The 19,326-nt window shown below is 32.7% G+C and overlaps 1 protein-coding gene across 5 annotated transcripts in view; it reads right to left on the bottom strand.

Moving 5' to 3' along the window:
• The window catches only part of LOC127724344 (probable helicase senataxin), a 102,527-nt gene that overhangs the window by 53,224 nt on the left and 29,977 nt on the right, over positions 1-19,326 (bottom strand). For 3 of the 5 annotated variants that reach the window (XM_052231278.1, XM_052231277.1, XM_052231279.1), the window contains exon 4: positions 5,397-5,499. In XM_052231278.1, coding sequence (XP_052087238.1) covers positions 5,397-5,499 — 103 coding nt within the window. Of the gene's footprint in view, positions 1-5,396; positions 5,500-8,017; positions 8,115-11,035; positions 11,094-19,326 lie in introns of those variants that run through there. The other 2 variants (XM_052231282.1, XM_052231281.1) reach the window with 2 other exon arrangements.

Raw genomic sequence — 19,326 nt, 5'->3', positions numbered from 1 at the left:
ACCTTATATAGCATTGGTATTATTTGGGTCTCAAATCGAAAAGAAATCTAGAATCTGCTTAAATTTTGGTAATGACCTTTTTATGAGATATTGAAGTCTTATATGAAAAGAAAAATGGGTGTTATGGGGCAAAATATTATACCCTGTATTGTAGGAAAATAACAAAGAAGTCCTAACATCTGACAAAAATTCCTAAACCTCACCTAAGTACATCCTTAAGATAAAATATTTAGAAAGCTGTGAAAATTGTAAAATTTGGTTGAATAGATGAGGATTTTGAATTGGTGGTCTGACACCTGTAACTAGGATTATATTAAAAATTTTGCCATCCCTTTTGTTTCACTCAAAATAAAAAATAAAAACATTTTGAAAAATTCCTTCGTAAATTAATTCAGACCTTAAGACAAGGAAATAACACTTTTAAAACAGTTGTCATGCAAAAGGCTTCTCAATATAAGAAGAAGGTATAAACGCTGGGAAATAAAATTCATAAATGCATTCCCTCAATTCTCCCGGTTAGATCTTCAATTCTCCCTAAATTTCTGAAGTGTGATGACCCTGCTAAAGTTTCTCTTTATCTATTATTAGTTTTCAAAATAATAGGCAAATAAATGGGTAATGTGTCCATGGGACACAGATGATGCCCCCGCTTGCATATAACGTTATAAAGGGACATAACTCAAGAACTGTAAAAGTGACGCTACCCAAATTTGTATACATGCTGGGAAATCAAATTCATAAATGCATTCCCTCAATTCTCCCTGTTAGGTCTTCAATTCTCCCTAAATTTCTGAAGTGTGATGACCCTGCTAAAGTTTCTCTTTATCTATTATTAGTTTTCAAAATAATAGGCAAATAAATGGGTAATGTGTCCATGGGACACAGATGATGCCCCCACTTGCATATAACGTTATAAAGGGACATAACTCAAGAACTGTAAAAGTGACGCTACCCAAATTTGTATACATGCTGGGAAATCAAATTCATAAATGCATTCCCTCAATTCTCCCTGTTAGGTCTTCAATTCTCCCTAAATTTCTGAAGTGTGATGACCCTGCTAAAGTTTCTCTTTATCTATTATTAGTTTTCAAAATAATAGGCAAATAAATGGGTAATGTGTCCATGGGACACAGATGATGCCCCCACTTGCATATAACGTTATAAAGGGACATAACTCAAGAACTGTAAAAGTGACGCTACCCAAATTTGTATACATGCTGGGAAATCAAATTCATAAATGCATTCCCTCAATTCTCCCTGTTAGGTCTTCAATTCTCCCTAAATTTCTGAAGTGTGATGACCCTGCTAAAGTTTCTCTTTATCTATTATTAGTTTTCAAAATAATAGGCAAATAAATGGGTAATGTGTCCATGGGACACAGATGATGCCCCCACTTGCATATAACGTTATAAAGGGACATAACTCAAGAACTGTAAAAGTGACGCTACCCAAATTTGTATACATGCTGGGAAATAAAATTCATAAATGCATTCCCTCAATTCTCCCTGTTAGGTCTTCAATTCTCCCTAAATTTCTGAAGTGTGATGACCCTGCTAAAGTTTCTCTTTATCTATTATTAGTTTTCAAAATAATAGGCAAATAAATGGGTAATGTGTCCATGGGACACAGATGATGCCCCCACTTGCATATAACGTTATAAAGGGACATAACTCAAGAACTGTAAAAGTGACGCTACCCAAATTTGTATACATGCTGGGAAATCAAATTCATAAATGCATTCCCTCAATTCTCCCTGTTAGGTCTTCAATTCTCCCTAAATTTCTGAAGTGTGATGACCCTGCTAAAGTTTCTCTTTATCTATTATTAGTTTTCAAAATAATAGGCAAATAAATGGGTAATGTGTCCATGGGACACAGATGATGCCCCCACTTGCATATAACGTTATAAAGGGACATAACTCAAGAACTGTAAAAGTGACGCTACCCAAATTTGTATACATGCTGGGAAATCAAATTCATAAATGCATTCCCTCAATTCTCCCTGTTAGGTCTTCAATTCTCCATAAATTTCTGAAGTGTGGTGACCCTGCTAAAGTTTCTCTTTACCTATTATTAGTTTTCAAAATAATAGGCAAATAAATGGGGAATGTGTCCATGGGACACAGATGATGCCCCCGCTTGCATATAACGTTATAAAGGGACATAACTCAAGAACTGTAAAAGTGACGCTACCCAAATTCAGTGTTCCAGCTTGAATCTCAGGGCAGAAGGGTGCTAGTTGTCTGAAAGGGCACTTTAGCGTTATAACCCAGATTTTAAGGGCAATGTTGGACAGTGTATAAATTACCTTGAATATTGCTAGGCTCAGCTGGACTGAGAACATTAGTTGTATTTAAACCATATTCAGAAATTAATGTGTTCTTGATGTTGGTTCCAGTAAGAATTTGTTTTCATCAAATTATCATACCATGAAGCAAAGCATATCATTTTGATGTTAATCTAAACAAACTCGTACATTTGGTATGGAAAATAATCATCAGAAATTTCAATGTTTTATAACTTATACCAAAATAAACAAGTAGTTTTGAAAGATGGAGTTATACATGCAAAATTGAATGTTGAATGTAATTAAATTATCTACATTTAAATTACTTGTTCAAACATATAGTATATATCTTATTGAGAGTTATTTATTATCATTTGAATTGCTACAAAAAAGTATTTTTAAGTGCACACCAAAGTGCTCCTCAGTAAGGAATTTTATAAATATAACAGGTGAGACAGGAGATGATCATATTTTATATTGATGCAACAATATATTGCAGAAGGTATAAACAGTTACTTTTTTCTCCATCATTGTTAAAAATAAATTTGTTGAGTGCTCCTATGTCAGGAGGATTATAAAATACAAGAAGTATTAAAAACAGGAAGTGAATCTTGTTATGTACCAAGTACAAATTTCTTTGATTCCTCTTTAAATTTCATACTCATGGTTATGAAACAAAAATTTCTTTACCAATTAAGTCCAAACTATGTATGCCTTTAAAATTGTTTAAGATTTTATTTTTTATGTTATGCCTACTGAAATAATTTTTTTCAGGTGTACATGCTGTACATAAACATTACAAATGGATAACATGTGGACATTTCATTCTGTATTAAATGTCTAGTATTTGTTCAATCATCTTAAATCCACTAATTAGCAGTAAACAATCATTAACAAAGGTGATAAAACTGCCAAAGCACTAGGTATTTAACTTAATCCCATTGTCAGTTAATTAGTGTTACACAATCAGGTAACAATTTTACCGGAAACGCCGGTAGGCATGAAATTTGGAAATTTTATTTTTTTGAAAAGGCAGAGGGGTGCATTCTTTTACTTTGGAGGGCAGAAGGGCGGGGGTAAGGGCACCAAGGGCGGGCCGCCCTTCTATTTACGGCAGGCGGGAACACTGCAAATTTGTACTTGATCTGAGTATTGTGGTAATAAGTATTGTGTATAAGTTTCATAACATTTGGTTGAGGCAAACTGAAGTTAGAGAACGGAAACGAAAAATTCAGCAATTTTTCCATTTGTAAAGGGGCATAACTCTAGAACGATAAAAGTGACGCCACCAAAATTCAAACTTGATCTGTATTTTGTGGTAATAAGCATTGTGTATAAGTTACATAACATTTGGTTGAGGCAAACTAAAGTTGGAGAACGGAAACAAAAAATTCAGCAATTTTTCCATTTGTAAAGGGGCATAACTCTAGAACGGTAAAAGTGACGCCACCAAAATTCAAACTTGATCTGTATTTTGTGGTAATAAGCATTGTGTATAAGTTTCATAACATTTGGTTGAGACAAACTAAAGTTGGAGAACGGAAACGAAAAATTCAGCAATTTTGCCATTTGTAAAGGGGCATAACTCTAGAACAGTAAGAGTGACGCCACCCAAATTCAAACTTAACCTGTGTTTTGTGATAATAAGCATTGTGTATAAGTTTCATAACATTTGGTTGAGGCAAACTAAAGTTACAGAACGGAACCAAATTTGGGACGTACGGACGGATGTACAGACGAACAAGGGTAAAACTTAATGCCCCCTCCGCTACGGCGCGGGCATAAAAACATAAACAAAATGGTATAATTGACATTTTTAGGACAATAACTTCTATAAGGAGAAGTCTGACAATTATGGTCAAATAAGACATCATGTAGATCTTGACATTCTAAACATTTGTGCCCTTGTCAGATTTTCTCTATTTAAAACAATTTTCAAAATAAAAGACTACTTGTCTTCACCCCTATATTCTATTGTCAACCTTAATGGCCATGTTGGTTGAAGGCATGTCCATCTGACACATATTTAAGTCTAGATACAGTACCACATGGATAATTGTGATCAATTTGGCCCAAAAGTTTCAGAGAAGAGAAGATTTTTTCAAAAGTTAACAGACCAAGATGTTTTTGGTGATTCACTATGAAACAGGGTGAATGCTGGTTTTGAGTTATTCACCATCAAACAGGGTCAATGTTGGTTTGAGTGATTCACTTTAACATTGTATAAAACAGGGTGATTGCTGATTTTGAGTGATTCACTATGAAACAGGGTGAATGTTGGTTTTGAGTGATTCACAATGACATAGAGTGAATGTTGGTTTTGACTGATTCACAACGAAACATGGTGAATGTTAGTTTTGAGTGATTCACAACGACACAGGTGAAATGTTGATTTTGAATAATTCACTGTGAAACAAGGTCATGGCTAGTTTTGAGTGATTCACTATAAAACAGGGTGAATGTTTGAGTGATTCACTATAAACAGGATGAATGTTGTTTTTGAGTGATCACTCTAAACCAGGGTGATTGTGGGTTTTGAGTGATTCACAATGAAACAGGGTGAATGCTGGTTTTGAGTGATTCACTATAAAACAGAGTGAATGTTGGTTTGAGTGATTCACTATAAACAGGGTGAATGGTTGTTTTTGAGTGATCACTATGAAACAGGGTGATTGGTTTAGAGTGATTCACAATGAAACAGGGTGAATGTTGATTTGAGTGATTCACAATGAAACAGGGTGAATGTTGGTTTTAGTGATTCACTATAAACAGAGTGAATGCTGTTTTTGAGTGATTCAATATAAAACAGGGTGATTGCTAGATTGAGTGTTACTCTCAATACACTGTGAAACAGGGTTATGCTCTACTAGTGATTAAGAGTGCCAACACTCTGATCTATGGCACTGTCATATATAAAAGAGATATTTCAGAGTATATCACCAACAATCATTAGCATTCACTGCGAGAATTCACCGCGGCCACTCAGAATGATTTTCAACAGAATCACCTCCTGTGTACTATAGAAACACATGTACCTTCTTACTTGTCTGAAATAGGGGGGGGGGGGGGGGGGGGGGAATACAAAACTTATACATGACATGAGCTGATACCTGGAGGTGGTCTTCCAGTACTTTCATCTTCAACACTATCTTCAGATACTTGATCATTTGACATTCCAGCCGTGTCCGTCACATCTTCTTTTTCTTCTACAGTCTACAATAAAATAGATTCAATGTTTGAAAAATTAGATGAATTAAGATTCAGGAGTTGGTTTCATAAAAAATTACGACTAAGATTGATCGTAAGTTATGAACAATTCAGTATTCTTAGGATCAATCTTAGTCGTAAGTTTTCTGGTGAAACTGACTCTAGGATATTAGTTTTGTACTTCATTTGCATAACTTAATTAGTTTTGCCAGTCTAGCAGTGACCTATTTTCATATACCATGTACTATATACTGTGGATTCATTATTATTTGTGGAGTACTAATTTTTGTGGATTTTGTTTATATCAATAAAGTAACCACAAATTTAAAGGTTCAATAATGTTTAAAAAACATTTTCAATAAACTTAAGCTTGTATGTGTACTCCCTGAGAATATCTGCACCCTATCACTTAGTCAGCACCTCTGTGTTTACATAAAATATCTATGATCAATGTTGAAACAGACAAATTTTGTACATTTTTTGTTTACAAAATTTAAAAGTATTGGCAACACTAGGGTTTTTTTTATCCTTAGGCATAGATGGCCTCAACCATATTTAGCACAACTTTTCGGAATTTTTAAATTTCAATGCACTTCAACTTCATATTTGAATTGGCCTTCCAATTGTTTCGTTTCAAGTCCCACTGATGAGTTTTATGCAGACGAAAAGAGCATCTGGATAGCAAATTATAAGCCTGGTATTTTTTTGAGTATAGAATATTTTATTTTCCAATTAACAGCATGAACAGTGTCCATAAAGAGCATATATAAATCAAGTATCATGATTGAAGTAATTTGGTCAACAATAAGACATTACAATATAAAATATATATCATTAAATCACCATAAGCCTTAGTCAGAATCAGAGCCAAAACAAAATTAAAATAATAAAGAACACATTGATATTAAATAACAGTATCAAGACCTGTTCTTCTTAAGTTAAAAGAACTACCAATAAAATCACCAATTTTTTCCGTAATAGTAAAGTTTTCCTGTCATGCCTGTGTCAACATGGTTAACATCCAAACAAATTTGGAAGATTCATCTAAATTATCAAAGTTCTGACAAGTGCTAGGAATATGCTGGAAGAGTTCATCCCTCAAATCATTATAAAGTGAGCATTCAATTAAAAAATGACGCTCATCCTCAAGTATATATATGGTATGTGTTGAAGACCCCGTATATAGTGACCTATAGCTGCTTACATCCACATGATATGGATAGTTGTTTCATTGGCAATAATACAATGTACCACATCTCCTCACTTTTCTATAGTTTGTCACAGCTCTTAAATCTAAATGAAAGTTTTAACTGGTACTATATCTTACCAATATATTAGCCTTAAACATGTTAAATGACAAATTGTTATAGCAAAGCATTAATATACATGATATAAATATACATGTATCTCAAATCTAGCATTACTACTGACTAAAGCATGCTGGTGAGTGATACAAGCAACGCATAATGTGGTAATAATTAAAGCTTTTGTCCAGGGGTGCTGTAGATTCATTAATATCAATGAGTTACTAATTGTAGACTTGTAGTTTTTTTTCATTGTTGAAGGCCTTACGGTTGCCTCATAATACTCAAGCTGCTTACATTCACTTCATTTGAACTTTGGTGGATAGTTGTCTCATTGGCAATCATACCACATAGATCTCCCTTTTTTTTATACCAGTTGGTAAGGCAAACATGTAAAAAGTAAAACAACAAAAATACCGAACTCCGAGGAAAATTCAAAACAGAAAGTCCGTAATCAAATGGCAAAATCAAAAGCTTAAACACATCAAACGAATGTATAACAACTGTCATATTCCTGACTTGGTGCAGGCATTTTCTTATGTACAGATGTACTCCAAACACAAGTCAAATACTTGAACTTTAATTCATGATTATAACACACAAATCAATCAAAAATGATATATGTGATAAAAGCTACTAAAAAAGGTTTACCATAAAGATATTCCACGAGGCCCAGTTCCTTGATTTTGTTTTAAATGGGTCCCCAAGTATCAGAGAAGAACTATGAGGAATGAGTCATTTGACACAATTTTTTTAATGAAAAAATATTGTGAGAACAATAGTACACAGGTACAATCACAATATTCCAATCACATTAGCAAATGACACTTTACAGTCATGACAATGAGCAAAGTTTAGAAGAGCTCTTAAGCTAGAAGCGCAGGTTCATAATGAATGTCATAATAGATCATATGGTCAGATTTCAATAAGCAGTGTTTTTAAAATAGTGCTAGAACGTTGCCACACACATGTAGCCATGGTAGCCATATGCATATGAAACTGTTACATTTTTTGTACTTTCAACAATCTAGCTATCAAAATCAACAGCGAATTTGAGATTTTATTGTTACAATTTTCAATTAAGTTACAAGAGTCTAATGATACATTCTAGCACTAACAAAGTACAGGCGATTGGGATTTTATGGAAATTTTGTGACATTCATTTATATACACATGATACATGTGTATACATGTACATGTACAAAACTGTTTACATTCACCATGTTCTGATTAAACAGCTTGTTATAAACACCTCCCATTCTTAACAGAACTGAAAAATAAAAATATGTAAATTTGCATTGTTGTGGACCATGTCCATTCTGAACCAATGAAAATTTGAAAACAACTTGTCTCATCTGAGATATATACATGTAGTACATTGACAGTTTCTTACAGGTTTTTAAGAGACTGCGCTTAACCCACAGGACACAGCTGCATCAAAATTAACAATGTCATGAAAAGGGCTCTGTGTAAAAACTGTCAAGGACTGTCCTTTTTTATTCATTATGTAAAAGATGGTCCTTGACTAGTCTCTGTTGACAGTTCAAGGAATGTATGCATAATGGAAGACTGTAACTATGTGGAAATTATGATAAGCAAAAGGGGTAAGTTCGGTAATGGCCATATTTGGCGCCGATTATAAAGTTCAATGTTACACGATAAAAAATGTTTTAAGTTGACCTAAAGACATGTGAAAAAGTTAAATAGAACTATTTGTGTCAAAGTTTTATTCTAAAGCGTTGATTTTTACATCCCAAATAGGTCAAGATAAGAGATTTTGGCGAGATTTGACAAAATCAGCAGGGTTTCAACCAAGTTAAGGACCAGGAAACATAGAGCGCAGGCGTCGAAAAACTAAATATTCAAGTTAGACATGTAAAATGTCTTTACAAACATTATTTTAAAACATCTTAAACTAATCTGTTGAGGTTACATGTACGTCATGGAAATATATTTTAAATGATAAGGTGCGGATGCATCCCTACACGAAAAATTAAAAAAAAACACTATAAAATGGCCGGTATGCGTCAATCAGACAGCAATCCAACATAAACACAAGAAGGTTACCTGACATATAGAATAAGAGGTTTAAGCATAACCCACGCTGGTATCAACTTTCTGAGTTCTGAGTAAAATTCTATATACATGTAGGACTCTTAAACGTGAAATATACGAAAGTTTTTTTTTTGACGTACGATAAAGCGTGGCATTTCCTAAATACATACAGGTCCACATACTCTTCTTATTACGGTACATGAGGATCTCATGAGAAGAACAAAGTAAAGATACATGTTAATGCAGAATAATGTCCACATGCAGAAAATCAAAGAGGATGATCTCTCAATTAGTATGCAACTGTAACTAATACATCCATAGACAATAACACTAGTAAATGCAAATTCATATACTGACTTTGAAACAAATATACTGCTCATAATAATTATGAAAATAAAAGTAGGGGTTAGAGGGCATTTTTTATTGGCACTACATGGATAAAAGTTTTAAAACTAGAGGATTCAGAATACATGGAATATCTGACAAAATGTGAAAAACGAGAGTAGCAAATTAAACATCCTTAAGGACCAATTTTGACCTAAAAAATTGAAGTACTGCACTACAAAATGAAGTGATTTTTTGGTAACGATAGTTGAAATGTATATGTGTGCAAAATTTAAACCCTATCTAACAAATATTAAAAATCAAATATTTTCATGATTATGTATATATTCATCGAGATTTTCTGTCAACCAATGTGTAGCAATCGAACATTAATTTAATTATTCTTCAGAAAAACAGTGAAAAAGATTACAAATTTTAACACATATTTGTCGTCTTTGTTGGTCACAAATATTAATCGCATAAAATTAAAATTACATTGGAGGTGTTGTTGTTCATATACATCTAAATGTAGACAAACATTGTACATTTTGTAATTAATTATAAATTAACATGCATAGTTGGTACAATGTACTTGCAATAATTGTGCTCTATATTTACAAAACTAGTTGAAAAATAATCAAAATCTATACATTTTTCCCAAAATGTGCATCATGCATGTAGAAGAGCCCTTTTCAACATCAAGCACATCACAAATCATTTTATTTTAACTCAGGGATCAGTAGCTACCAGATACATTTTGTACAATGTATATTTTTTAATTTGCATAACCTCATTTTAGAATAGACATTCATTAAAGGCTTGAATTGAATGCTCAATTTTCATTGAAAAATTAATCAACAAGCTTTCATCATATAATTTCCCACATAAATGACAAATTTATGCTAGGTATACAACACTTTTAAATTTCAAATTTCAAAAAAGCAGATGATGATGTGCCAAATATTGTCAATAAATTCACCACAAAAACCTATCATATTAGATCATAAAATATTTCTATGTGACCATTTACTTATGGTTTATAGTTAAAAAGGTTGTAACAGAGATAATTTTATTATTACAGTTATTTATAAGTATTTTACCATTGCCTTTTACTTTCATATTTACATTCTAATATTGCCTTTTGTCAAAATGAAAGTAGACTTTCTGTACAATAAAATTAGTTACAACATGTAAAATGATGTCGATGACAACAAAGTAAAGAAAAAGAGTGGTACTGAATGGTGGCTGCATTTAAGACCATTTTCTACTTTTTTAAAGAATGAGTTATATCGGTTGATCTATCATTCTATGGTCAATCAGCGTAAAAGACTTCAACTAACAATCTACAATCAAATGTCAGAAGATGCTCATTGAAGCCTTTAGTCTGTTAAAAATGAAGCAAAAATTTGTTTTATAGATGACCTGTCCTAAAATTAACTTAAATAAGACTTGAACAGTCAATATCAGTAAATTGTAAAAACAAAATTCATAAAACAAGTGAAAATCTACACACCGATAGGATTTGTAAACATGGTAAAGTCTCTAAAAATTGTGTGTGAATGGAAAGACGGTTTATATTTAAGGAGCCATATCAAACACATTGAAACAGAAATTGAAAAATGTACAAAAAATAATCTTTGTTTTAGTTTTTACCCACGTTTTTTTTCTCCACTCTTTCATTCCAGCATAAAAAAAAGTGGGGTTACAAATAATGCTATAATTTAGCCAACTCGTGCAGATTTTGCAATTAACTCTTACTACGTCAAGTGAAATAACATACGACTAAATTGTATTTATATAAAAATAGGTAAATAACAAGAGATTAAATGACATTTTATCAATCAAAAGCAAGTGTTTACCACCAAATCCTCACAAGTTGTCCGCAAAATTCGTAATCACGTAAGCGCTTTATTGTTTATATGGTGAACCAAAATTACGTCCTGCGAACCCGAATGAAATAAGGACACGTAAAGGTAGAGCCTGATCGATTTATTTGAAAACTGATCTATGCATTATCCCTGAAAACAACCGTGCTAAATCAATAGAGACTTAGAGCATGCAATGCAACCAAATATTTCATTAAAAAAGCTTTTTATAAATATCTATTCAAAATAACTTAGGATGAGCTCGATCTTAGTGACTCGGCACGATGTTTTTTTTAGCACCTCTACTGTGAAAAATTATTTGTACAATAAAATAACAGTGGAGACAACCCCACCCATCCCGATGTCTTTCTGGTTATTTTTGTCATAAAAAAATTATGGTTACTGTCTAGAATAGAATATAATAGAAAAAAATAAAATATTTTAAGTCGGGTTTGCATGAACATTACAAACATAAGGTCTGTAAGAGTTTTTTTTGTCTCGTTGCAGTATTTTCATCCTATCTTTTTCCAAGATATTTATTTTCAGTTCTCACCTGGCCAAGTTATTCAGCTTCAAAATACCCCCCCCAAATCAAATGGTCGTCCCCCCCCCCCCCCCCAATCAAATGGTCGTCCCCTTAAAGAAACACCAGATCTTATGACAAGGATTTCATTATATCATTTTGTTCATATAGTCCGAGATTACTCTGACGTCCGGTGTCTTCCTCCTATTCCCACTTTTTAAAATTCACTATTCCTTGTATTCCCACATGCAAATAACAATAGATGTTTTGATAAATAATTTGTTTTTATAACAGGTTAATTAAAAATTCAGCTACAAGATTTACCTGTATTTTTTAAAAGAAAACCTATTTCTTACACTGTTGAAGTATAATATTATTAAAAAAAAATAATAATAAAAATCATGTAATACACTGTCTATTTGTAATATGTTTTTTTTCCTCAAAGAAATACATTAAAAAAAATGAATAAGTCAGAAAAACAGAAGTAAGATAAAAAAAAATCATTGAATTTGTAAATAGGTTCCAATACATGTGGATTTACGAGGGAGGTATATTGTAACATCCATTCATATATCTCCGAGTCTGCGCTAAGTAAAGATATATCTAGAATTTTATCACGGTGCTGTTTACAAAGCGAAAGAAGCACGTCATATTAGAATGTGAAATAAAAGTATACTCTAACAATAATATTACTTGGACCAATAATCAAAGATATGAAATAATGGGTGAAAACTTTTCACTTTACTTCTAAGCATGAATAATAAACGGACAGCAATCAGATTTGATTAATTTCAACTGACTGAGTTATCCAAGCTGATAAAATCTGTTATATCTTTATTCTCAATAAACCATATACATAGGTATAGAGAAGACAATTTATGTACAATATTTACTTATAATTTAATTTTGGATGTAACGCGTCTTCTGATTGGCTGACGTTGTTTTGTTTATCAGCTCATAGACATAATTTTGTCATGTGACCGTGACGTCGTCAACGTTTTTTCATGGTTTACTACGATTTAAAAAGGAATTTAGAATTAAATTATAAGAAATGACTGTAATATTTTTTCTGTCTATTCGAAATAACATAAAAAATGTGGTGCACACTTTAAAATAACACGCTACGCGGGTTATTCAGTGTGCACCACATTTTTGATATTATTTCTTCATAGACAGAAAAATATTACAGTCATTCCTTAATAAGACAGAACAAACAAAACAGTTGCTAAGACAATATATAAAGTACATTTTAGCCAGGAGCACATATACCTGTGTTGATAATCTTTATAAATTTACAAAGTTTAATCAGTTCTGATTTGTTTTTTGAAGACATAATCTGCTTGTATTTAACAATATTTGCATTTTTAAAATAATAATGTGACATACAATGTTTCCTGTTTTCTTCAAAGTATTTACATTCTAATATGTAATGAAATTCATTGCCAATATCATTTTTATTACATAGAAGACACGTCTATTATTTCTAACTATATTATTCCATCTACCCTGTTCAATAGGGAGCTTGTGATTGGTGGTCCTAAATCTACACAAATCAATAGATAGTTTGTTCCCAAGAATTTCAAAAAAATCTTTAAAAAGTTTATAATTAAGTGCTTTTGGTGAGTTTTCAAGCAAAGAATGCCAGACTTGTACAAACTGATCTTTAAGTCTGAGCTTGATGAATGAAACTAACCATTTGCAGTTCATAAATGATTGCGTTTCCTACACATTTGGGATACCACATTCATTTAGAATAGTCTGTTTAACCATGAAAAATCCTGCCACCATCAATACTCTGAACATCATACCGACCAAAGTCTCAGAAAACCACAACCATAGGTCTGACCACATGCAGCTGGAACCATTACACAACACAGGGACCGAGGACTACAAATCATCTAGAGGGATGGCACAGCAAGCTAAAGAAAAATGTCCAGCGCCCACATCCAAACATCTTTAAACTCATAAAACTACTGAAACATGAGGAAGCTTTCAACGCCCTGACCATGATCCAGTATGCAGCCGGTGGGAAGGGAGTAGCCCAAAAACGAAATCAACAACAGATTAGAAGAGTTTAAGGTTAGACACCGAAACCAGGAATTCACAACAGGACAGTTTGGTGACGCAGCCTCCCATCTTCTTTACGTTGAATAGATTAATAAACTTTAATAGTTTTATATACAGTAAATTTCTAATTTGTGTGCTACAATGTCTGATTTGTTTTAGTGCTGTTGAATTTGTGTTATAAAAAAAAAATACTTGTATTTGTTTCCATTTCTTTCATATTTATTTTTATTAAAACACAGAATACAAAAATAACCTATTGACTGTCCTAAAAACACTTGTCAATTAATAGTTGTTTAACAATTTTAATGTTTATACAGTATAATCCTTTGTTTGCACAAGCTTTCCCCCTATTTTCACATGAAATTTTAACTTTTCTTACCAGATTTATAAAAAGTGGGAATAGTAGGAATGAACCTGACGTCCAACGGCTGTTTTGCCAGACAAGCTGGGGCCCCACGGCACGTCAGAGTAATCTCGGTCTATGTTCATACTGAGATTATTCACTTGTTTGTCCATGTTATGTGCCAGTACCGCTTATGGTTCACGGAACAGGCGTGTAAAACTGTAAAATTATCCAAAATATCTCGTGGTGATCTCGAGTCACTAAAATTGAGCGCACCATAAAAGATGTATTATGAAGTTGAGCGCACCACAAAAGATGTACAATATTTGTACTTTTTCTTATTTTTGAAATTATAATCTATATTTGAACACTTCTTCTGATGAAACAATTGTAAGCATTGAAAGCAACTATTTACTGCTAGTATAGATCTAGGAACGAATTCTCAAATTTGAAAGAACAATGGGAAAGACTGTGGATATTTTTAATATAATTCCCTCATGTGTAGCATTAGAAACAACGAAGAGGTACATTAATCCTAAACACACTTTCTGCATGTCTGCCACTTGGGAAAAAAATCGATGTTTTACTACAGAGAAACATTAAGTTAAGAATCATTCTTGTAAACAAATACGGTATATAATAGCGATGAAGTGCCAGTCTCAATGAACATTATACAGCTATATGGAGATTTTATAAAAAGATTTTTTTGCAATCCAACCACAGATGCCAAAGGATGAAATTATAAAGAAAAAAATATATCTACCCTCCCGGAATTCACTAAGCAGTCGTATAACTTAGACCGTCAGATTTTTGTCAGTCATTTAGACATATTAGTATACTTCTCTACAAACGAATATGAGCAGTTTTGGAACTCGCTTGTCTTCTTTTTTTCGCCAAAATATACCGGGAGGGGGTCTCTTCATGTAAGAAGGTAAACACAGACGTGGAATGGGTAACTTTTTAATATCTCAAATATATCAATGGGGTTCTCTTTCACCGAGGTAATATATCAATGGGTCATTAAGGTGCATGTGGACCCTTTGGCTAAAATGGCTACGTTTTCACCTCAAAATTTACTCTGAGTACAGACAAACGGTAACCTGTGCATCTGGAAAAGTTTTAAGACATAGCATTCTCTAGATAAATAAAATTCAAATGCATTGCATGTTTTAGAAAATTTAAAACTTAACTGGATTTTGCAGTGCATTTTTTTTTCGTCCCTGCAGAAGATGATAAAATTAACAAAAAAATTAACAAACAGTTGAGTTTCACTTGATATGGTCCACTCAGGTACACATTTTAAATCACCAATAATTGTCAGGTATCTATTGTCCATCTATTGTCCATGTCAATCAATACAGTTCACTTCAATTATCATACCTGTGAGGAAGTTCTCAAACCTCTTTCACAACTTGGTTTATTTTGGCACCTTCTGAAGGAATGAAAAAAAGTGCACTGCAAAATCCTGTTAAGTTTTTAATTTTCTAAAACATAAAATATATTTGATTTTTTTTTTATCTAGGGCATGCTATGCCTTAAAACTTTTCCAGATACACAGGTTTGTCTGTACTCCGAGTAAATTTTTAGGTGAAAATGCAGCCATTTAAGCCCAAGGGTCCAAATGAACCTTAATATCTTCCGATCAGATGTACTCTAATAATGTTTTTTTTAATCCAAACTGCACCCCAAATCGAGTGTTGAGAACCCTACCATATTTACAATTCACTTAGCGACTCGTTACCTGTCTGCACGTTCCAAAGCGTTGTTCCTCTCATAATATTTAGTATAAAAAGACTTAGACTATAATAAAAAGAGGCCTTATGATAGGAAAAAAATTCTCATGTATTTGAAATCCAAACATTTGTACATTTTGTATAGTTTTGCGCTTCGATAGGAACTAAGAATTTAGAAAATCTTTAAAAAAAAAAAAGAAATATAGAATATTCCCTTATGAATAGAAGATAAACAGAAAAATAAGAAAACTATAATTGAAAACAGTTTGAATTGTAGTTTGAAACGGACTATATTTCTGATTGGCGCGAAGACAGAACGATTTGCACGAAATTGGCTGTTCAATTCCCCGCGAAATCGGACAACGTTATCACTGTAACATAGGATACAAAAGGTAATAGACGTACAAAGTACTAAAAGTTATTTAGTTTATAAATACAAGGTAAGTGAGGTGGTATCTTCATCAACTTTGATTGTCATTTATGTCATATATTTTTTTTAATATTTGTATACCTGAATTTTTATTTCATTGATTGTTACTATTTATTCACGCGCAACGCATAGTTTAACCTTCCTTATGTTTTTTTTTTCTTTCTTTCTTTTTGCGAATCGACGAATATTAGTAAGGCGGACCAAGATGTGGTCTTTTATTTCTGTAGTTTTAGGTCATCGTCGTTATATATTTATTTAAAATGGACATCTAATAACTATAGGAAACAAATGTCAACATACTGACTTCAACAATATAGAGGGCTGGTGTCTCTGCTTCGGGGGCAATATTTTATTTTTCTCTTTGTTTTCTTTTTTATGATTTGTTTTCTTTTTTGTATTTAAATTTTATTTTCTATTTGCTGTTTTTACGATTAATTTTGACATCCAAAAAAAATAAGATATAAACATCTCCGCTTGCTAGAATTTCATGTTACTTTCACTGAATCTTACTCGCGCATGATGGTTTTGTACTTTCTGTTTCTTCATCTGGATGATTTGGGGGATTAATAGGACTTCGTCACATCTGTACACTATAGAAAATATTTGTATCCGCTGATCTCGTATAATCGGGTAAATCCAATACAATATTGTTGATCTCCATAGGCGGATTCAATGGGGGGGGGGGGGGGGCGCCCCCCCCCCCCCCCTTTTGTGGGAAAAATTTGGTTGATTATATAGGGAATCACTGAAGCATGACTGGAGCGGCCTCCCCTTGTGAAAAGTTCTGGATCCGCCACTGAATTCTCGTTTAAATAAGATAAATAAATTTAATGAAAGAGATTGTATATATTCTATTTTCCGTAACTTGCATCATTCGGGTTAGTTTTTGGGTTTTTCCCATTAAAATGCGTGACACTTTGCGTTACCCTAGTATTGATCTGACCACCCTTGTAAATTAGTTGAAAGTTTCAATATCAAGGGGTTAACACATTTTGTATTCCTAATTCATCCTTATCCATGCACTTATTGCAATTTATCGAAACGTCCTAACAATCTTAAGCATACAATGCTGTTGGGCATTACCTATATTTGTTTTTATTTCTGAAACGCTATAAAGTAAGGTTAAAACGGATTTTGTTTAACCCTACACTATATCTACTCCATGCATTTTAGTCAAAATTATTGCGGTTATAAATTGCATTGAATTAATAACACAGAATTTTCAATTATTCATCGCAATGCCTAAGTTTCAAGTCCGTGGTTTGGAAAATTGATTCTGGTATTATTTTTAGGAACGTAGGAAGTTTGTATAAAACAAAACCAAGTAAAGTATTGTCTTTTTAGAAGATACATGTTAGGCTTCCTGTTAGTGTGGGTTGGTAGGAATCTCTTGGTAGAACTTAGAGACTATATATATATAACGTCTATAGCTGCACATGGTAAAGAATAGTCTTTTAAGGTAAGCAATGCAGACTCGTTTCAAGACAAGACAAAACAAATCCTATTACTAAACATTCAATAGTATTTAACATTGCACGTAAACAGAATTTAATATCCATTAAATATCGACTATCTGGTCAACTTATTTTGTTGTGAAAAAAAATCAAATCGGATGGACTTTATACAATCTAATTAAAATATAGAACTCGGATTACTTTATACAAATTGTGATGCACAGTTGTTTGATATGATACTCACATTTAAAAAAAAAAACAATACAAACCTAGGCGCTGATCCAGCTATTTTAAAGGGGGTTCCAACCATATGTCCTCATACAAAAGCATGAGTTGTCAAACAAAAAAAGGAGGTCCCACCCTCAGACCCTCCCCCCTTTTCCCCCTGGTTCCGCCATTGCAAATTGTTTCATAGTGATGCACGCTTTGAGACGTGTTTGATATAAACTACAGGTATACAGTACAGAACATGAAATAAAATAAAACTCTTTTGTCAATTTTTATGTTATTTCTTAAGAACTATATTTATATATCATAATAGTCTAATACTACATGTATATTCATATTTACTTTCCTATGTTTTATTTTTAGTTTGACGTTCTAAATATTACAGACGATATCAAACGGACAATGTTCCTTTGGGCAAGTATTAAGCACGAGAATAAACGGTTTCTGTATTTCCCATAATATTCATTGATACTCTTTCGTTGGTGTTATGTAACAGAAATAATCAAAAGAAGTGTTAAACTGTTGAACACAAAAATCCCTATAACACTGTATAATGTAAACTTTCTGTTCCGGAGAGCAGAAGATTGAACATTTTGTTTGACTGTTTGTTCGTTTTCCATAAATAATCCATTAAAATGTTTTAGCAATTCTAGTATAAACAAAGTGTGCTGAAAACTGAAAAATACTCGAGAAAAAGTTTCTGGTAATAAAAGAATCAAGTGCAACTGCATGAAAGTCGTTTAATAATATTTAAAAACAAGTGTGGACACAGATCAGTGTGGATAGTAATTGTTAAATTTATGTTAATATATTTGACAATTATGTTATCACCGAGTTTTATGTATTGGTTGTGCCCCCTCCACATGTTGTTTGAGCTATTTCTTTGTCTTTCACATAGGTTAAACTGTGACGGTCATCTTGCCTTAAAATTGGCGTTGTGCAGGGTTCGACATAAGTTTTTGTTTAAAGAGACAACAACTTTCTGAAATTTTGTACTTCCTTATAGAATTTCTATACTGCCATTTACAGACGTAAAATGATGTAAAATTAGCTTTCTGTTTTTCTACCGAAAAGCTTCCCTAGAGTAAACTGCCGTGTAATTTTATCACAGATCAGCTCAGGATTGTTATTTAGGAACATTAAATGCTCTCTATCCGAAGAAAATGCTGGGACTAAAACTATTTTCCAAGGCCCATATGCTCTACCTGGGATATACAATGTACTCTTGTATATTTTCCCACACAGAAACCCTTTCCTTAAATAAAATAGTACTGAACTTGAGAAATCTCATAAATTAAATTGTGTTCAGTGGTGGTGGTCACCTTGAATTTTGATTGGCAACAAAAACTAAAAAAAAAGGTTAATGGCTATCTATGGATCATTTTTACAATATTTCAATTAAATATGCAATGAAGTTCCAAGATATTTGTAATTTCGTGTACTCAGAATACATTTTGACCCTTGCAACTATAAATTTCAGATCCATACCAAAAAAGAATTTTATGAA

Source organism: Mytilus californianus, unplaced genomic scaffold, assembly GCF_021869535.1.
Source record: "Mytilus californianus isolate M0D057914Y unplaced genomic scaffold, xbMytCali1.0.p SCAF_14, whole genome shotgun sequence".
Classification (NCBI taxonomy): domain Eukaryota; kingdom Metazoa; phylum Mollusca; class Bivalvia; order Mytilida; family Mytilidae; genus Mytilus; species Mytilus californianus.
Note: the sequence above shows the minus strand (reverse complement) of the source record. Positions and strands in the feature narration are given on the sequence as shown.